Source organism: Amphiura filiformis, chromosome 13 (assembly GCF_039555335.1).
Source record: "Amphiura filiformis chromosome 13, Afil_fr2py, whole genome shotgun sequence".
In the NCBI taxonomy this organism is placed as follows: domain Eukaryota; kingdom Metazoa; phylum Echinodermata; class Ophiuroidea; order Amphilepidida; family Amphiuridae; genus Amphiura; species Amphiura filiformis.
The window spans coordinates 4,085,656-4,108,070 of NC_092640.1; the positions used below are offsets into that span (position 1 = coordinate 4,085,656).

At 36.3% G+C, this 22,415-nt stretch overlaps 1 protein-coding gene across 1 annotated transcript in view; it reads left to right on the forward strand.

Annotated features, from left to right (window-relative positions):
- The first annotated feature begins 8,833 nt into the window (after window positions 1-8,833).
- Window positions 8,834-22,415, forward strand: part of LOC140168779 (atrial natriuretic peptide receptor 1-like) — an 82,078-nt gene continuing 68,496 nt past the window's right edge. Inside the window, exon 1 of the mRNA XM_072192189.1 lies at window positions 8,834-9,188. Within this exon, the coding sequence (XP_072048290.1) occupies window positions 8,834-9,188 (355 nt within the window). The remainder of the gene's footprint in view (window positions 9,189-22,415) is intronic.

Sequence of the window (22,415 nt, forward strand, 5' to 3'; positions counted from 1 at the left end):
TCCCCGATCTTTATTGATGGCTCCCAAGATGATTTGCTGAACTTAGAAGAGCAGTAAATTAGCTCAGTCTTACTATCATTCAAGACTAACCTGTTCAACTGGCACCACGATCGTATAGCAGAGATACAAGCCTCGATTCTCGTAATGGCTTGCATGCGATCTTCAGGCTTAAACGTCAGGAATAATTGCGTATCATCGGCGTAGATAACAGAGTCGATGCCATGAGATTCAATGATATCCTGTAGCGGAGCACTAAAAAGGGTGAAAGCCAATGGCCCCGCAACCGATCCCTGCGGAACACCACATTCTAAGGCAACAGGGTCAGATGATACTTCCTGTACGACGACAGATTGCGTTCTTCCGCTGAGGTATGAAGCAAACCATTCTAGTGCTCTATCTTTTACACCGTAACGTGTAGCAAGCCGATCAAGCAGATGCTTGTGGTCTATAAGATCAAAAGCTGCGCTGAAGTCAAGCAGCACCAAGAGAGCTTCCTTTCGTTTGTCTAGGGCAGCCAAGATGTCATTTTGTACTTTGACAATGGCTGTCTCCACACTATGAAACGGCCTATATGCAGACTGTGTTGACGCATATAGTTTGTATTCACTAAGATACGTTTGCAGTTGTTGCACAGCAAACCTCTCAATGACCTTTCCCAGGAAAGCAAGGTTTGATATCGGACGATAGTTGGAGAAATTATTGATGTCCAGATTTGGTTTCTTCAACAGCGGAATGATACGTGCGTGTTTCAGTGATGTAGGAAACTTTCCAGATGTCAACGACTCATTGACTGTCTTAGTTATGAGAGGAAGTAGCTCACCAAGGCAGGATTTGAAGGTGCTAACTGGTAGTGGATCCAAAGGGCAAGATGTAATTGAAGCAGATCTGATTGCTTTCAGAACTTCATCCTCTGAGACCTCAGCGAATTCACCAAAAGATGCAGTACACGTCCTGATAGCTTGCACAGGTATTGATGGCAAAGTGGTGGTGTTAAGTCGGTTCTGCAGGTTCTTTATTTTATCGCTGAAGAACGTGGCAAACAAGTTAGCCAAGTCTTCTGGGCTCTCGTGCTCCGGAAGAGTGCGTGAAGCTTTTGGAGAAGTAAGTTTATCAATCACGCGAAAAAGGTCACGCTGATTGGCATCTGCGACCTCATTACTGTGAAATTCAGTCTTGGACTTAGTAAGAAGTTCTTTGTATTCTTCACACTGTTCCTTAAATAACTCTTTGTCGACAGTTAGTCCAGATTTTAACCACTTCCGCTCTCGACGCCTTCTTTCCTGCTTGGCTAATCTGAGTGATTCTGTATACCAAGGTGCGTGTGGGCGCAACAGTTCGTTCCTTTTCTAACGCGTGCTTGTCAAGGATCTCAGACAGCTTGTCGTGATATCCATTGACCAATGCATCAAGATCACTGGCTGAATCAATAGAGTCCAGAGACAATTGAATATCCTGCCGGAACTTTGTGTCGTTAATTTTGCGGAGAGGGCGACATTTAATGCGCTTTCTACTGAGTCCAGGACGAGTTATGTTGACAATGCACTTGACGGCGAAGTGGTCAGATGGTAAACCGTTATAAACATTCACGGATCTAACCAAGTTGTCATCTTTTCTGGTAATCAGCAGATCCAGAGTGTGACCATCGATGTGCGTAGGTTCATGGACATGCTGCTGTAAGTTGTTAGTCTCCAGTATGTCAAGGAAACGCAATGCTTCACGATCATCGATGACATCTACGTGAAAGTTGAAATCACCAGTCAACAGTAGGTGATCAGAACCTGTAACACACAGGGACTCAAGGAGCGTCGAGAATTCTTCAAAGAACAAAGAAGATGTATTTTTTTTTTAGTGTCTGTTTGTGGACGGTAAATGAGTACAAGTTGGAATGCAGTAGAACCAGATGAGATACGCATGTCCATATATTCACAAGACTTGAAATCACTGGTAGCATTAAAATTGACTTTTAATCCATCTCGGACAATAACGCCTACGCCTCCACCGTTTCGATGTTGACGGTGGATATGATGGAGTTCATAATTTGGCAATGTGTTTTTAATATCAGCAATTGCGCGATTGTCTTTATCACTGCCAGTCAACCAAGTCTCAGTTACTGCCAAAATATCAAGCTGATTTGAAATAATATAGTCACATAATGATGTTGATTTGTTTTTAGCTTTGATGGATCTAGCGTTCCAAGTCGCAAATCGAATTCCAGGTGCATTATTGGTTTTCTGATCAATGCATCGCGGAACTTGGACAAGATTTTGTTTATTAACGCCAGATACCGTTTTTGGTGCAATGCATTTTGGGATTCTGTTCGTTATTGTAGTGGCTATAGACCTTTTCTTATGTGTACCACCTCTACATCCACGAGCAGGAAAAATCAATTGTGAAAGTTTCATTGATGAATTGTTCATATAATGGTTGTTTATCACACCTTTCCATCCAGAACGAATAGGCGCTGATCGAAATAGGAAAGGTCTCATTGCAGCAAAAAATACAAGTTATATAATGAAGTTATAAACAGTTTACAAATGATATCATGATGAGTACGGAGCAGAATTCAATGTACTAGGCAATAACGATAGCCTATACAACTCAATTACGATGAAACATGAAGATACATAAGTCCATAATACGACGAAAATATTTGAGCAGAATGAATTTAAAGTTCCTTAATAATAGCACGAAGTACTTACAAAAAAGCTAATAAGTTCCTTATATGTATAAAATGGTACAAACATAATAATATTTTGAAAAATATTCCGGAGCGATACGGTGTGCTGCAGGTCGAGATCAGCGCCCCCTTATTGTCAGTGTTGCCATAATAGGACTGTGAGAAAAAAAATCTTAACCATTTTATTTGTCAATAGTGGAATAGTTGCAATATGCAGCCGGTAGTCCTACGGGCAGAATCCCACAAAAATCTAAGACAACAAAAGACAATCAGCAACCAAACTACACCAGTACACCTTTCACGCCTTCAGATAGTTCGTATACGTTTAGAAACTGACCTCGTTTGAGGGAGTGGCCAAATGGTTTTTTAGAATGTCCATATTTTGGACTCCGTGTGATACATTAATATGCACCAAACGTTTTTGAGCAAATCATCGATACACATAGTTATATACGAATAAGCAAACCTGCAAACGTATGTCTCAACCCCATTTTCTCAGTTGGTAAAGCGCCGGAATTCGATACAATGCAATTTCATGTTTTAACGCTCGATAGTATGCACATATGCTAACAATCGAGTTTTTACGGTATGATCCATGTTACATGCAAAAATGACCTTTTAACACACTGAACTATGCATACCCATAAGATCTTCATCTTTCAAAAGATTATTAAGCCCTATTGCGTTGGACTATATACCGGGTCGGGTGCGTCAGTCTATTGTCACCTCCACTTACACCAATTAGCTTCGCATAATACAACAAACAAATATTCATTTGGTAGAATAAATACGCAATATTTAACGTCTGAAGAGACACTGTAAAGTTCATCAGGTTTGTTATTGTTCAATTATTTTGATATTAAAATTTGATACAATATGGTAAAATTATCTTTAATACCTGAAGACGGTCTCATCTAATTCAAGTAAATTTGTGTGTCTTGTTTATTTCAACGTGCAATAATATCAAAGCAATTGAGTGTTATAAATAATTCTCGCTATTCGCAATAAGGGCGCCGCCAGCGGTTTGCGATGTATCATGGGAAAAATCGTGATGTATCATGGGAAAAGGTCGACATCAAGTCCGCGCAATACGAATATTACCATGCTATTACATAGGAACACGTGACAATATTTTTTAGTTTGTCAATATAACGGTATTACACGCAAATCGATAGAGAAAAAATTAATTGTGCACATTTCAAATCACATTATTAAGTATTATTGAGTATCGATTCGCGTGTAACACCTTTATTTTGACAAACTAAAAAATATTGTCACGTGTTCCTATGTAATAGCATGGTAATATTCGTATTGCGCGGACTTGGATGTCGACCTTTTCCCATGATACATCACGATTACATCGCAAACCGCTGGCGGCGCCCTTATTGCGAATAGCGAGAATTATACTACTTGGGCTATAGAACTGTCTTTAAGCGCCAAATGGTGAATTTATTTCATACACCAAGGTACTAGTATACAAATATATACTGCCATGAGAGGTTCTGGTTAAAACTATGGGCCGAGGTGAGATCAATAGTACTATTTTCCTAAGGGCGCAGCCCCGAAGGAAAATAGTATTAATTGATCTCAACGAAGGACCATAGTTTTAACCAGAACTTCGAATAAAGGCAGTATATATTTGTTTTATATACTTCATTAATATGTTCTTTGTTCATTGATTGGTTAAAAGAAACTTATTTGACGTTTTGACTCTCCAGCTTCTATCCTGAGTGAACAGCACGATCAATTTATGCACAACCTATATTTTTTAATGTGCCCTTCAAAAAAATCGAATAGGCTAAAATCGGGCTAACCAATTACAGCAGCGCGAAATCACGCTATGGCAGTTTCGCGTGCGTGAATTGTTCCGTCGCATCAAATGCGCGCACGCGGAAGGCATGGTCAAAAGTACTATTTACGGCTTGGAGGTACTATTTACGGCTCATCCGGGACATTGCAAATACTATTTACGGCTTAGAGGTACTATTTACGGATAGGAGTACTGATGGTAGAACTATTTTTGGTCATGTGATCACCTTTTAACCAATCAATGAACAAGAATATATTAATGAAGTATATAATACTTAACAGTGTGTGTCTATGAAAGCATTAATAACAGAAAACAATCATAACACTGAAGAATGAAAAGTTGGAATGTGGGTATCAAAATGTAATAAAATAAAATCAAGAATAATATTATTTTACCAAAAGAAATTGTGATTACTGACTATTATGCTATTACCTTTACAGGTATTTTTATTATCAATCCCTGCTTTTACCAAACAGGAGTTCTTTAACTTCACGATCGCATTTTCTGATGTGCTACCGCACACTTTCATTGTTAATCATAAGGCCAATAAAAAACATTACTTGTCCTCCGAATCACTTTCAGAAATTGGGTCGGTCGGTCGGGAAAAGTTTTTTTTTCAGATGTAGAATCCCAAAACGGTGTCAATGGCTCCAACCTTTCGTTTGTAGCTATGTCCCTGCACGGACCTGCTTCTGTCGCGGAACTTAGACACGTACAAGATTGAGATCGGACACATTCTAAACATCAATGAGGTGTACAACTCAAGCTCTATATTTGATTCAAACTGAAAATGTCAATAATATTAACCGGCGTTTTTACAATCGCAAATTTCCAATTTGCGAGTGTTCTGTTTTTGGTCAGTTCTTCTTTCTTTCTTTCTTTCTTCTGTCAAACTTTTAACGAGCCATCCTAGCCATATGCTTTAAGCCAATGTGACCATATTTGGTCACAAGGACCATTGGGTGGGGGGACAAATGTTACATGACCAACTCGGGGTCAAAGGTCATCCAAAGGTCATTATGGCCAAAATGTGATTTTCACTAAAATGCTTCTTCTTCCACAAATTACATAACACAATGTCGTCACTTGCATACCTGCATCGCCTTTAGCCAGTGTCTAAAAGTTGTACAAAGAATTGGGGTCAAAGGTCATTAAGGGGGTAAAATCTTTTAAGAGTATGATCATGGGTACAATTGCATTATCTCAACATCCGTAAGGAGTATGGGGCTCAAACTCGGTGACAACAAATCTCATGACCTGGGGAACATTTTACAGGGGTCAGGTCAAAGGTCATACAGAGGTCAAATTTTAGAAATGCATTTTCTGTACATCTGTAAGGGATACGGGACTCAAACTCGGTGACAACAAACTTAATGACCAGGGGAATATTTTGGAACACTTTGCAGGGGTCAGGTCAAAGGTTATCTGGGGTCAAATCTTATAATTTCCTTTTCTGGACATCTGTAAAGGGTATGGGGCTCAAACTCAGTGACAACAAATCTCATGACCAGGGGAACATTTTGCAGGGGTCAGGTCAAAGGTCATGCAGAGGTCAAATTTTAGAAATGCATTTTTGGACATCTGTAAGGGGTACAAGGCTCAAACTCAGTGACAACAAACTTAATGACCAGGGGGAATATGTTGGAACAATTTGCAGGGGTCAGGTCAAAGGTTATCCGGGGTCAAATCTTATACCGTAATTTCATTTTCTGTAAGGGGTATGGGGCTCAATTTCGGTGACAACAAACCTCAGGAAACATTAAGGTCAAAGGTCAGGTCAAAAGGTCATTAAAAGGTTACTTGACTTGCGGTTGTCTGCGCTCTGTGAGCGCAAATTATCTAGTTGTGCTTTGTTTTACCTGCACAGCTAACGCAGCGGTGAAAGTCCGCCATCTCGGTAGTCCTATTATTTTTAAAACGTACGATACATATATGCTGTATAAACAGTGGCGGCGCTAGGAATTTGATGGGGGGGCATTGAGGGGCAAAGTGAATTTCAGGGGCAATATCCACTAATTTTGCGTTTTTACTGGGGGAAACAGGGGGCAAGAGTTCTTACTGGGGACATTTGCGTCCACCACCCCACCCCACCCCCGTGGCACCGCAACTGTGTATAAAAAATAGCATCGACAAACGTGGTTGAATTAAAATTATTTATTTATTTACAAATTATGAATTTTGTAAAATATTTAAAGACCATATAAACGAATAAATATTCTATTGTTTTCATATGTTTGTTTTATTTAATATATCGTATTAACTCTTTTTTGTATATACTCTTGCACAATAATAAATGTTATATTAAGAAAGTCATACTAAATGCGGCGCTCATAATAAAGCGAACATGGCTCGCATATAGCAGACGCCGATACGAACAGCAGCAGATACGATCGGACGCGGTAAAATTGTTTTACTGTACATCGTTATTTTTTAGACGAAAAGTTCATGTCATTTTATTGAAAATTGAAAAAAAAATATCTATGAACAAAAATCATCACTTAATTCAAGACATTTTTGGGTGAAAATGTCATGTGTTGGTGATTTTTGTACAGTTTTGCTTATTATTAATTTGAACGTATAGTCTACATCTTCATTTCAGCTTTAGCTTTTACCTACAAAAGGAAGAAAACATGTGTAAAATATCTAATTTTAGCGCCAATACAGTACTCATGCGCTTCAAAATACGATTCTGCATCGCGCTATTGTACACGTTGTAGCCTTGATTCACATGATTAAAATTTAACAATATGATTTCCTGATTTACCATCAATTCATATAAACTTATAATTTTTCACAAGGTCATATCTTAAAATCCTGTCCATCAAAATGACATACATGCTTTCTTCAATACTCTACTCTAAACACATGTCAGTATCCAATCAGTTATCCAACAGCAAAATGCAATGACATGGAACAGCTTCCTGGACCACATTCACAGTCCAATAATTGGCACCCAGCGCCATATTTGATACATTGTAACACTTTTTACCACCGTTTTATGGTAAAAATTCTGAAAACAAATGTGGTAAAACATGGGAATTTTGGTTAATTATTAAAATGACAAAGAAAATGTAAGTTTTTGTATGTTTGTATGTTTGTATACAACAACTGTAGCACTAGGCAGTGCATTAATGACATGATCATATTTTACGAAAAATGGTGTAGGAATGAAAATCTATCATGTTTTGGTTGAAATCACATTGAACATGTCACATGCTCAAGATTAGGTATGTGATTGAAAATCCTAAACACTTCTTGGCTAAACACATTGTTCTAAACATGCCATGTGTTGCACAGCATGTTTAGAAACTAAACACTATGGTGTCAATGTCAACTAAACTTTATAGTGTTTAGTTTCTAAACATGGTGTTGACTGCGGTAGAAACTAAATGTATCACAGTGTCAAAATTTTTAATTTCTAAATGCTGCGACATGTTTAGTTTTTACAGCAGTCAACATCATGTTTAGAAACTAAACACTATAGTGTTTAGTTGATCTGGACACTATAGTGTTTAATTTCTATATGGTGTTGACTGTTATAAAAACTAAACAATGTGACATGTTTAGAAAATAAATACTGTGACACATTTCATAAGTGTTACAAAAAAGTGTTTAGAATCTAAACGCTTGAATTTTGCAGTGTACAGAGGATAAAAAAACATTGTAGAATCACATGAGTGGAGTACACAAAGTATTAGCTACATTACAAACTTAAAACTACTATTCCCCAAACACAAGTGACTGAAATTTCACAAATCATGAAGCAATAAAAGCATATAATTAGACGGTACAAACTTAAAAGTATTATTAACCAAAACACAACATTTTACGTGACCGAAATATTCACATGTCAATGAGCATTAAAAAGGAGTTAACATAGTAGTTCCGTTGTCTCAAGTCAGAATCTTCAAATCTGCGTAAATTAGATTTTTGAATAATTAGACCTGGAGACGGGCGTACGATCACGGCGTTTGGGAATCGCAACCTAGATCGTGCCGTGATAAAACAATAGCATTGACAAACTCGTCAAGTGCAATCTTTCATTTGGATGATAACAGACTTTCTGGTTCTTGCTTAATTTTTTACAAATCAGATGTTAAATAAAGAAAACAATTTCCGCCAAAAATGTATCGGCTAATTGTTTTATTGAACGACTTACGAAATACAAAACTGGGTAGTTATTGTTTTATGTTAGATGTACATTAAAGCAGTCAACCGAGTTTGGAAGAGTAAAGGCATGTATATCTGTTTATACTGCTTGACGCATTAAGTTGATTCTGCGCAAAAGACCAAATCGTCTTTGAAAAGCTTACTCTATAACCATCATATTTTCACTTGGCATAAAAATGGGCACAAAGAAGCAGTATTGTTATCTGCTCCTGGCAATTAGTTTTCTATGCACGTTGAACACTTATATCATAGTAGCACAGGCTGACAAAGATTCTACAGAGGTACGAGTGTTATACTTTGTGTGCAATACCACTACCAGTATGCTGAGTTATCTTCGCTTACAACCTGCTTTTTATTTGGCGTATGAAACAGTTCAAAAACGGATTGAAAATGGCATCTATAAAAACTTTTACTTTGATGTAACCTATTCTTATGATGGGTGTAAAAGCAGCTCACTGGGTAATGGTGTGGATTTATATGCAGCACACCAGTATCATGCGATTTTCGGACCTCCTAACATTTTTGGAGTAGGTAAGTTGGCGCTGTATTATTAACATCGTTAATCGTTATTTTTTATTAGTTATAATTTAGATTGCTTCGGTCTAAACCATTCTATGTGTTTTTAAACACTTAAAAGATGTGGTCAGAGATATCAAAATCAAAATGATTGGTACCGACGACTTATCATTTTTGCCGATTGTTTTACTTTTTTGTACCAGTTTGGGCATAATTGTTTAAATATTTGAAATTATAGTAGTTTTAAGATTATTCTCTAAGATTTAAGATCATAAAGATAGCACATTCTGTTCATCGTAACGCTGGATCGGTATAACGCACCATTTTCAAAGCTCTATTTTACTACCTTGTGAGAATGATATGTTGAAAATCATAGAAATGTTTATTTATTTTGCTTGCCTATTTCTTCATTTATAATAATTACTATAAATGTTCTAATCAGTATTATTGGTTGAGAGTAATATTATTGACTTGAATACGATGTTTGAGATTACTAAGTAGATGGTGTGTCAGAATGGTTATAGACTGTTGACAGTGTATGTTAGGTTAGAACTGGTAAAAGTTATTGGAATGGCTGCAAAGTATTCCACACTTCAGCGTGCTTTCACGATGCTATGGAGAAGTGCAGAGAAGATTTAGAAGACAGTTTCCAAGAGCAACGAGTATCCCATACAAACATGCTATAACTTGCAATGTTTCAAAATTTGATATGGGGAGTTACATTCAAGATAGGGCATCAACTCACACTATCAGAGGCGTAAGGCAGGGACTTCAGGAACTATCTTTCTAAAAGCATGTGTAAAGCAAGTCCATGTTATGTAGACTGAGGTGAGATGTATGCAATAAGTAGTTCAAGCAGTGAACCTATTCATTTTGTGTTGTGTAAGTAAAACCATGATTACGTCGATCTTCGTTTAAACAACAATAACTCCCAGATGCATCAACCTATTATCTTCAGATTATTAGATCATTAAGGGGACATTCTCTTGGGTCATGACCTTGACATAGGGACATTTTTTTTATTTTATTTTTGACAAGAAGACATACATACCCTTCATATAAAATAACATGAATCCTGAAAAAAGTGCCAATGTGTAATTTCCCCCTATTTTGTCTCCCGTTGCTAATGAAAACAAACTCCGATTGTATTGCGTGAGGTCCATTTATTAAAAGCTCCATGGTATGCACCAATTACTCTCTTAGTTTCGAGTCCAGACTGCATATTGTAAGGACGAACGACGTGTGTTCAGAACGACGTAAACCACAGCATAAACCGATTGTGAAGGAGACTAACTCTCAAGTTGAAGCGTTTCCGATTAGAACGTCAGTCCGGCAAACTCGTCAAATTGGGCATATAATATCAAAACGGGATGTACGAACGGGAATCGGGATATCGCTGTGCTTGAAACCGTGCGCCCAGCAGGGCCCGCGCCCGGTAACTTGCAGTAGTGTTTTGTTTTGCATGCAGCCCGGGCATGCAAGAAGTGCTGTGAAAACATATTTATATGGAAGATATGGGATAATACTAGTATTAGATTTACTGAATCCCGGGGCTCACAAAAATGATTATTATAAATGATCAACCAAATATTGTTGAAGGTCTATTGATCATTATTCAATGACAATGGACATGCCTATTGCATCCGGCAAGGGAGGGGGGGGGGGGGTAATCCCATACTGCCAAATGCATGCGGGGATTGCGCTTTTGCAAATAATCCTTATAGACATGGGTCCCTATTTTTGCTGAAAATCCTTATGGGTCCGTTAAACCCCCGTACCGTAAATCTCGATCTTTTCGGGGAAAATGGGTCTAGGCCTATGAAGAAAACTTTAGACATGTGTCTATATTTTTGAGAAAATCCTTAGAAATGGGTAGGCCCCTCCCTACCTGTCCACGGTCAAATGGCAATGGGTAGGCCTACGGGTTTCAAGTCTGGAGCTTCCACCCCCGTCTAAAAAATATCAACTTGTTCCCCCCCCCCCCGCATGCCTAGGGCCGGTTTTTATGTGTCACTTCGCCTAAACCATAATCATACGCCTAACGACCATACCCGTCATTCGCGTAGGCCTACTGGGGGGAGGGGCTTTTGGGGTGGCAAAAAAGAAGGGCAGCAGAGGCGGCAAAGGGATAGCGCGCAGTGGTGTAGATTTCTTTTTGACATTTGGGGGGATGGGGGTTGGAAGGTTTTTTACTAGATGCAAAAGTGGAATAAATTCGCGTTGAGCGTGCAAAAATTTGCACTTTGGGGGCTAGCTAAAATGGCCAATGAGGTTAATTAATTGGTCAGAAACCCTGGCAGAAACCCACATACAGGCGTCAACATTGGGAGGGTGATTGTATGGAACATCTACCCTGGCAAAATATTAGTGGGATTTATCCTCCATCCCACCAGGATATACGCCTACAAAGGGATCCGAAAATCTAAACTTCGAAAATAGTCCAATAGGCCTTCTGATTAAAATACAAAATAACAAAAACACAAAATAACTTCCCATGACAATATGTCGGTTCATAACTTAATACAAATTAGATCCAACACAAAGGTTTTTACTGCTTTTGGAAGGAGGGTGGTCCGAAATTAAAAAAAAGTCGGCGGCAATGAAATTACGACCCCCTTTTTCGGCAACAAAACATTATGACCCCCTGATTGGCCTACACCTTAGGGGCTGTGCAATAATTATGACCCCTGGGGGAGGGTAAAATTGGCGGGGGGGGGGGCAAGAAATATTTGGCGAGCCGAAAGGGGGCAAGCAATTCCCCAAGCGATTTTTGGCACGCATTCATGGGGCGCCTTTTAATAAAACACTCTAAAATGGCTTGGGAAAACAGTACGGAAACGCTCAAATTTTCCTGCTCGGAGCGCTGACAGGCCTATTAATTTGGCATGTTCAAGGGGGAGGGGGCAAAGAATTTTTGGCGGGCCGACGGGGGGGCGATTTTGGCGGCCGAGAGGGGGAAGCGATTTTGGCGAGTCATGTGGAAGTTTTACCCCCCGGGGTAAATTGCACAGCCCTTAGGCCTATCCCATAGGCCTAAACAGGCTAAAATTGTATTGAAATCATTCAAATCAGTCTTTTTGAATGAAATAACCACACTATCTGTCATCTTGTGACTCCCTACATTTTGGTCATCGAAAATGTTATGACCCCCATATTTTTTATCCTTAAAATTTTTGAACCCTTCTGTATATTTGGGACCCCCTTCCGAAGAAAATGATAGCGCCCCCCGCCAGGTCTATTTGTTCTTGAGCAAAGATTGGTGAATCATATGATTTACAAATGCATCGTTAAACCATATTTTGTACTCAAAATTACCAAAAAAAAAGTAAGGCAATTATCGTAGTAGGCTGACGATATCCATTCTTGTTATAAAATTGTTAATTTTGCCCTTGGTTTGTTCTGACTAGAAATATGAAACACTGGCCCTGTTCTGACCACAGCTTCTAACATTCATAACATCGTTGGTCAATCATGTTCCAAACGGGATATACAACCGCGGCAGTTTTCTCCAAGTGTGTGCATCCCGATTTGCCGGATTGACCCATGACCCCATGAAACGTAAACACATGGCCGGGCGTGAAATATAAATTTCTCCGTGTCTTCTTGCCAGGAAAATCAGGAATTTAACCAGTTGCAGTCATTTGATTGTGAGTAGCAAAGTACACAAGCAATGAAAGCTAGACTCATTAAGAAATTTTTGAAAAATACAAATTTCAGTCATAAATTTAGGTTTTCTACAACTTGTAATTTTATTTCTGAAGTAGAGATATCAAAACTGAATAGCAAGAATGTTATTATGGGATGTTTTATAGATGACTACAATTTGGTTTAGAAATCTGAATGAGGAAAATTGATGAAATGACTGGTCCAAAAAAAAATAGCGAGAGCTATAATCAATGACCCAGCTCATTCACTCCCAGTCCCAATCAGAGTCTGAAAATTAAAATAGCAATAATAATAATAATAAATAAATAATAATACATAAACCTTTACCTTTAAGATGAGGTATAACTTTTATTTTTCCGATGATTATTTCTGGGCCAAATTTGATACTTAATGTGGCAAAATCATCCCATTTTTTTGCTCAAAACCTCAAAAGAGGCAGTAACCTTAAGTTAACATAATACAGTAAGCCAAAAAATTAAGGTACCAGTTATGTTCACCTCTGTATATCCTAAATAAAGACAAATATGTCAGAATTAAAACAAGCAGGTAATACCGGAACTCTTTAGCTCTGATTCAAGACCTTATTTGTTGAAATTGGTTGAGAATTAGAGAAACGGTGATCTAAAACCTACCGAAAAGACCAAATAAAAAGTTGCACTTTTGTGTTCTAATCAATGAAAGCATGACGCTAATTATACGTGCTAGTCAATGAAAGCGCTGCGCTAGTTCAGCGAGGTGAAGTTGGCTCGAGATTAGAGATTAGACATTCGCAATTGAATCATTCTATACGTTGAATATAAAATTTTTGAAATTCCTTATTTTTATGAATTTCGACCTAAAAACAACTTATATGTATAGTTCAAGTCTTCTACAGTTGTTTGACACTATTTTTGGACATTGGAAAATTTTTGCCAAAATATTCAAAATTTTAGATCTTCGTTATTTGGCCAAATTTCGACCTAAAATCAAACTCTTGTGTATAGTTTAAGTCTTCTACAATCTTTTGACACCATTTTTGGACATCCGAAAATGTTGACCAAAATACTCAAAAATTTGGTATCTTCGTTATCTGGCCAAATTTCGACCTAAAAACAACTGTTATGTATAGTTCAGGTCTTCGTAAGTCTTTTGACACCATTTTTGAACATCCGAAAATTTTGACCAAAATACTCAAAAATTTGGTATCTTCGTTATCTGGCCAAATTTCGACCTAAAACAACTGTCATGTATAGTTCAAGTCTTCTACAATTTTTGACACTATTTTTGGACATCCAAATATTTGTGCCAAAAATGTCAAAATTGTGCATCTTCGTTATCTGGCCAAATTTCGACCTAAAATCAAACCCTTTTGTATAGTTTAAGTCTTCTACAATCTTTTGACACCATTTTGGACATCCAAAAAATTTGGCCAAAAATGTCAAAATTGTGCATCTTCGTTATCTGGCCAAATTTCGACCTAAAACAACTGTTATGTATAGTTCAGGTCTTCGTAAGTCTTTTGACACCATTTTTGGACATCCGAAAATTTTGACCAAAATACTCAAAAATTTGGTATCTTCGTTATCTGGCCAAATTTCGACCTAAAACAACTGTCATGTATAGTTCAAGTATTCTACAATTTTTGACACTATTTTTGGACATCCAAAAAATTTTGCCAAAATATACAAAATTTATGGATCTTCGTTATTTGGCCAAATTTCGACATAAAATCAAACTCTTATGTATAGTTTAAGTCTTCTACAATCTTTTGACACCATTTTGGACATCCGAAAAAATTTGGCCAAAAATGTCAAAATTTTGTATCTTCGTTATCTGACCACATTTTGACCTAAAAACAACTTATGTATACTTAAAGTCTTCTAAAGTCTTTTGTTGGCCAAAATACTCAAAATTTTGTATCTTCGTTATCTGGCCAAATTTCGACCTAAAAACAACTCTTATGTATACTTCAAGTCTTCTACATATATTTGACACCATTTTTGGACATCCGAAAATGTTGGCCAAAATATTCAAAATTTTGTATCTTCGTTATCTGGCCAAATTTCGACCTAAAAACAACTGTTATGTATAGTTCAAGTCTTCTACATATATTTGACACCATTTTTGGACCTCCGAAAATTTTGGCCAAAATACTCAAAATTTTGTATCTTCATTATCTGGCCAAATTTCTACCTAAAAACAAATCTTATGTAAGTTCAAGTCTTCTACATTTTTGACACCATTTTTGGACATCCGAAAATTTGGCCAAAAATGTCGAAATTTTGTTATTCGTTATTTGGCAAAATTTCTACCAAAAAACCTTCAATATATTGTTCAAGTCTTCTTAAGTCTTTTGACACCATTTTTGGACATCCGAAAAATTTGGCCAAAAATGTCAAAATTTTGTATCTTCGTTATCTGGCCATATTTCGACCTAAAAACAACTGTTATGTATAGTTCAAGTTTTCTACAGTTTTTTGACACTATTTTTGGACATCGTAAAATTTTGGCCAAATTACTCAAAATTTTGGATCTTCGTTATCTGGCCAAATTTCGGCCTAAAACAACTCTTTTGTATAGTTTAAGTCTTCTTAAGTCTTTTGATACCATTTTGGGGGATTCAAAAATTTTGGCCAAAAATGTCATAATTTTGTATCTTCGTTATTTGGCCAAATTTCTACCTAAAAACAACTCTTATGTATAGTTAAAGTCTTCTAAATTTTTTTGACACGAATTTTGGACATCCGAAAATTTTGGCCAAAATACTCAAAATTTTGGAACTTCAATCTCAATTTTTAGACATTCGTCATTTCGCAGAATTTCGATCTAAAAACAACTTCTCTACACAGATCACGTGTCCTGGAGTAATATGACACCATTTTTGACCTTCCCGAAAATTTTTGACCCAAAAAATTACATTTTTAGACATTCGAGATTAGGAATTAGACATTCATGATTTCCGAAAAATGTCATATAAAAACCACTTTTCTACATCGATCAAGTGCCATGGGGTCATCTGACACCACTTTTTGACGTCAAAAATTTTGGCCCAAAAAAGTGCATTTTTAGACATTCGAGATTAGAAATTAGACATTCGTTATTCCGCAGAATTTCGATCTAAAATCCACTTTTCTACACCGATCACATGTCATGAAGTCAATTGACATCATTTTTAGACATTCGACACCACTTTAGACATTCGAAAAATTTTGACCAACAAATCTCAATTTTTAAACATTCGTTAAATGTTAATGTTAAACATGCATCAAAAAAATTTTGACCCAAAAAATTGCATTTAGACATTCGAGATGAGAAATTAGACATTCGTGATTTCCGAAAATTGTCATATTAAAAACCACTTTTCTACATCGATCAAGTGCCATGGAGTCATCTGACACCACTTTTGACATCAAAAATTGTTGGCCCAAAAATTGCATTTTAGACATTCGAGATTAGAAATTAGACATTCGTTATTTCGCAGAATTTCGATCTAAAATCCACTTTTCTACACCGATCATGTGTCATGGAGTCATTTGACATCATTTTTAGACATTGGACACCACTTTAGACATTTGAAAAATTTTGACCAAGAAATCTCAATTTTTTGACATTCGTTATTTCGCAGAATTTCGATCTAAAAACTGCTTTTCTACACAGATCACGTGTCCTGGAGTAATATGACACCATTTTTGACCTTCCCGAACATTTTTGACCCAAAATTTGCATTTTTAGACATTCGAGATTAGAATTTAGACATTCGTGATTTCCGAAAATTGTCATATAAAACCACTTTTTACATCGATTAAGTGCCATGGAGTCATCTGACACCACTTTTGACATCAAAAATTTTTGACCCAAAAATTGCATTTTTAGACATTCAAAAGTAGAAATTAGACATTCGTGATTTCGCAGAATTTCGAGCTTAAAACCATTTTTCTACAAAGATCACGTGTCCTGGAGTAATATGATGACACCACTTTTGACCTTCCCGAACATTTTTGTGCCATGGAGTCATCTGACACCACTTTTTGACATCAAACAATTTTTGGCCCAAAAATTGCATTTTTAGACATTCGAGATTAGAAATTAGACATTCGTTATTTCGCAGAATTTCGATCTAAAATCCACTTTTCTACACCGATCATGTGTCATGGAGTCATTTGACATCATTTTTAGACATTCGACACCACTTTAGACATTCGAAAAATGTTGACCAAAAAATCTCAATTTTAGACATTCGTTATTTCGCAGAATTTCGATCTAAAAACCACTTTTCTACACAGACCACGTATCCAGGAGTAATATGACACCATTTTGACCTTCCGAAAATATTTGACCCAAAAAGTGTATTTTTAGACATTCGAGATTAGAAATTAGACATTCGTGATTTCCGAAAATTGTCATAAAAACCACTTTTCTACACCGATCAAGACATTCGTTATTCCGCAGAATTTCGATCTAAAATCCACTTTTCTACACCGATCACATGTCATGAAGTCAATTGACATCATTTTTAGACATTCGACACCACTTTAGACATTCGAAAAATTTTGACCAACAAATCTCAATTTTAAACATTCGTTAAATGTTAATGTTAAACATGCATCAAAAAAATTTTGACCCAAAAAATTGCATTTAGACATTCGAGATGAGAAATTAGACATTCGTGATTTCCGAAAATTGTCATATTAAAAACCACTTTTCTACACCGATCAAGTGCCATGGAGTCATTTGACACCACTTTTTGACATTGGACACCACTTTAGACATTTGAAAAATTTTGACCAAGAAATCTCAATTTTTTGACATTCGTTATTTCGCAGAATTTCGATCTAAAAACTGCTTTTCTACACAGATCACGTGTCCTGGAGTAATATGACACCATTTTTGACCTTCCCGAACATTTTTGACCCAAAAATTTGCATTTTTAGACATTCGAGATTAGAATTTAGACATTCGTGATTTCCGAAAATTGTCATATAAAAACCACTTTTTTACATCGATTAAGTGCCATGGAGTCATCTGACACCACTTTTTGACATCAAAAAATGTTTGACCCAAAAAATTGCATTTTTAGACATTCAAAAGTAGAAATTAGACATTCGTGATTTCGCAGAATTTCGAGCTTAAAACCATTTTTCTACAAAGATCACGTGTCCTGGAGTAATATGATGACACCACTTTTGACCTTCCCGAACATTTTTGTGCCATGGAGTCATCTGACACCACTTTTTGACATCAAACAATTTTTGGCCCAAAATTGCATTTTAGACATTCGAGATTAGAAATTAGACATTCGTTATTTCGCAGAATTTCGATCTAAAATCCACTTTTCTACACCGATCATGTGTCATGGAGTCATTTGACATCATTTTTAGACATTCGACACCACTTTAGACATTCGAAAAATGTTGACCAAAAAAATCTCAATTTTTAGACATTCGTTATTTCGCAGAATTTCGATCTAAAAACCACTTTTCTACACAGACCACGTATCCAGGAGTAATATGACACCATTTTTGACCTTCCCGAAAATATTTGACCCAAAAAAGTGTATTTTTAGACATTCGAGATTAGAAATTAGACATTCGTGATTTCCGAAAATTGTCATATAAAAACCACTTTTCTACACCGATCAAGACATTCGTTATTCCGCAGAATTTCGATCTAAAATCCACTTTTCTACACCGATCACATGTCATGAAGTCAATTGACATCATTTTTAGACATTCGACACCACTTTAGACATTCGAAAAATTTTGACCAACAAATCTCAATTTTAAACATTCGTTAAATGTTAATGTTAAACATGCATCAAAAAATTTTGACCCAAAAATTGCATTTAGACATTCGAGATGAGAAATTAGACATTCGTGATTTCCGAAAATTGTCATATTAAAAACCACTTTTCTACACCGATCAAGTGCCATGGAGTCATTTGACACCACTTTTGACATCAAAAATTTTTTACCCGAAAAATTGCATTTTTAGACATTCGAGATTTGAAATTAGACATTCGTTATTCCGCAGAATTTCGATCTAAAATCCACTTTCCTACACCGATCACGTGTCATGGAGTCATTGTCCATCATTTTTAGACATTCGACACCACTTTAGACATTCGAAAAATTTTGACCAAAAAATCTCAATTTTTAGACATTCGTTATTTCGCATAATTTCGATCTAAAAACCACTTTTCTACACAGATCACGTGTCCAGGAGTAATACGACACCATTTTTTACCTTCCCGAAAATATTTGACCCAAAAAAATGCATTTTTAGACATTCGAGATTAGAAATTAGACATTCGCGATTTCCGAAAATTGTCATATAAAAACCACTTTTCTACACCGATCAAGTGCCATGGAGTCATCTGACACCACTTTTTGACATCAAAAAATTTTTGGCCCAAAAATTGCATTTTTAGACATTCGAGATTAGAAATTAGACATTCGTTATTTCGCAGAATTTCGATCTAAAATCCATTTTTCTACACCGATCATGTGTCATGGAGTCATTTGACATCATTTTTAGACATTGGACACCACTTTAGACATTGGACACCACTTTAGACATTCGAAAAATGTTGACCAAAAGATCTCAATTTTTTGACATTCGTTATTTTGCAGAATTTCGATCTAAAAACCGCTTTTCTACATAGATCACGTGTCCTGGAGTAATATGACACCATTTTTGACCTTCCCGAACATTTTTGACCCAAAAATTTGCATTTTTAGACATTCGAGATTAGATATTAAGACATTCGTGATTTCGCAAAATTTCGAGCTAAAAACCACTTTTCTACGCAAGATCACGTGTCCTGGAGTAATATGACACCACTTTTGACCTTCCTGAACATTTTTGACCCAAAAATTTGCATTTTTAGACATTCGAGATTAGATATTAAGACATTCGTGATTTCGCAAAATTTCGAGCTAAAAACCACTTTTCTACGCAGATCACGTGTCCTGGAGTAATATGACACCACTATTGACCTTCCCGAACATTTTTGACCCAAAAATTTGCATTTTTAGACATTCGTGATTAGAAATTAGACATTCGTGATTTCGCAGAATTTCGATCTAAAATCCACTTTTCTACACCGATCATGTGTCATGGAGTCATTTGACATCATTTTTAGACATTGGACACCACTTTAGACATTCGAAAAATGTTGACCAAAAGATCTCAATTTTTTGACATTCGTTATTTCGCAGAATCTCGATCTAAAAACCGCTTTGCTATATAGATCACGTGCCCTGGAGTAATATGACACCATTTTTGATCTTCCCGAACATTTTTGACCCAAACATTTGCATTTTTAGACATTTGAGATTAGAAATTAGACATTCGAGATTTCCGAAAATTGTCATAAAAACCACCTTTCTACATCGATCAAGTGCCATGGAGTCATCTGACACCACTTTTTGACATTTAAACATTTTTGGCCCAAAAATTGCATTTTTAGACATTCGAGATTAGAAATTAGACATTCGTTATTTCGCAGAATTTCGATCTAAAATCCACTTTTCTACACCGATCATGTGTCATGGAGTCATTTGACATCATTTTTAGACATTCGACACCACTTTAGACATTCGAAAAATGTTGACCAAAAGATCTCAATTTTTTGACATTCGTTATTTCGCAGAATTTCGATCTAAAACCGCTTTTCTACACAGATCACGTGTCCTGGAGTAATATGACACCATTTTTGACCTTCCCGAACATTTTTGACCCAAAAATTTGCATTTTTAGACATTCGAGATTAGATATTAAGACATTCGTGATTTCGCAAAATTTCGAGCTAAAAACCACTTTTCTACGCAGATCACGTGCCCTGGAGTAATATGACACCACTTTTGACCTTCCCGAACATATTTGACCCAAAAATTTGCATTTTAGACATTCGAGATTAAAAATTAGACATTCGTGATTTCCGAAAATTGTCATATAAAAACCACTTTTCTACATCGATCAAGTGCCATGGAGTCATCTGACACCACTTTTTGACACCAAACAATTTTTGGCCCAAAAATTGCATTTTTAGACATTCGAGATTAGAAATTAGACATTCGTTATTTCGCAGAATTTCGATCTAAAATCCACTTTTCTACACCGATCATGTGTCATGGAGTCATTTGACATCATTTTTAGACATTTAGACATTTGAAAATTTTGACCAAGAAATCTCAATTTTTTGACATTCGTTATTTCGCAGAATTTCGATCTAAAAACCGCTTTTCTACACAGATCACGTGTCCTGGAGTAATATGACACCATTTTTGACCTTCCCGAACATTTTTGACCCAAAAATTTGCATTTTTAGACATTCGAGATTAGAAATTAGACATTCGTGATTTCCGAAAATTGTCATATAAAAACCACTTTTTTACATCGATTAAGTGCCATGGAGTCATCTGACACCACTTTTTGACATCAAAAAATTTTTGACCCAAAAATTGCATTTTTAGACATTCAAAAGTAGAAATTAGACATTCGTGATTTCGCAGAATTTCGAGCTAAAAACCATTTTTCTACAAAGATCACGTGTCCTGGAGTAATATGATGACACCACTTTTGACCTTCCTGAACATTTTTGACCCAAAAATTACATTTTAGACATTCGAGATTAGAAATTAGACATTCGTGATTTCCGAAAATTGTCATATAAAAACCACTTTTCTACATCGATCGAGTGCCATGGAGTCATCTGACACCACTTTTTGACACCAAACAATTTTTGGCCCAAAAATTGCATTTTTAGACATTCAAAAGTAGAAATTAGACATTCGTGATTTCGCAGAATTTCGAGCTAAAAACCATTTTTCTACAAAGATCACGTGTCCTGGAGTAATATGATGACACCACTTTTGACCTTCCCGAACATTTTTGACCCAAAAAATTACATTTTTAGACATTCGAGATTAGAAATTAGACATTCGTGATTTCCGAAAATTGTCATATAAAAACCACTTTTCTACATCGATCAAGTGCCATGGAGTCATCTGACACCACTTTTTGACACCAAACAATTTTTGGCCCAAAAATTGCATTTTTAGACATTCGAGATTAGAAATTAGACATTCGTTATTTCGCAGAATTTCGATCTAAAATCCATTTTTCTACACCGATCATGTGTCATGGAGTCATTTGACATCATTTTTAGACATTCGACACCACTTTAGACATTCGAAAAATTTTGACCAAAAAATCTCAATTTTAGACATTCGTTATTTCGCAGAATTTCGATCTAAAAACCACTTTTCAACCAGACCACGTGTCCAGGAGTAATATGACACCATTTTGACCTTCCCGAAAATATTTGACCCAAAAAAGTGTATTTTTAGACATTCGAGATTAGAAATTAGACATTCGTGATTTCCGAAAATTGTCATATAAAAACCACTTTTCTACACCGATCAAGTGCCATGGAGTCATCTGACACCACTTTTTGACATCAAAAAATGTTCGACCCAAAAATTGCATTTTTAGACATTCGAGATTTGAAATTAGACATTCGTTATTCCGCAGAAAATCCACTTTCCTACACCGATCACGTGTCATGGAGTCATTGGGCATCATTTTTAGACATTC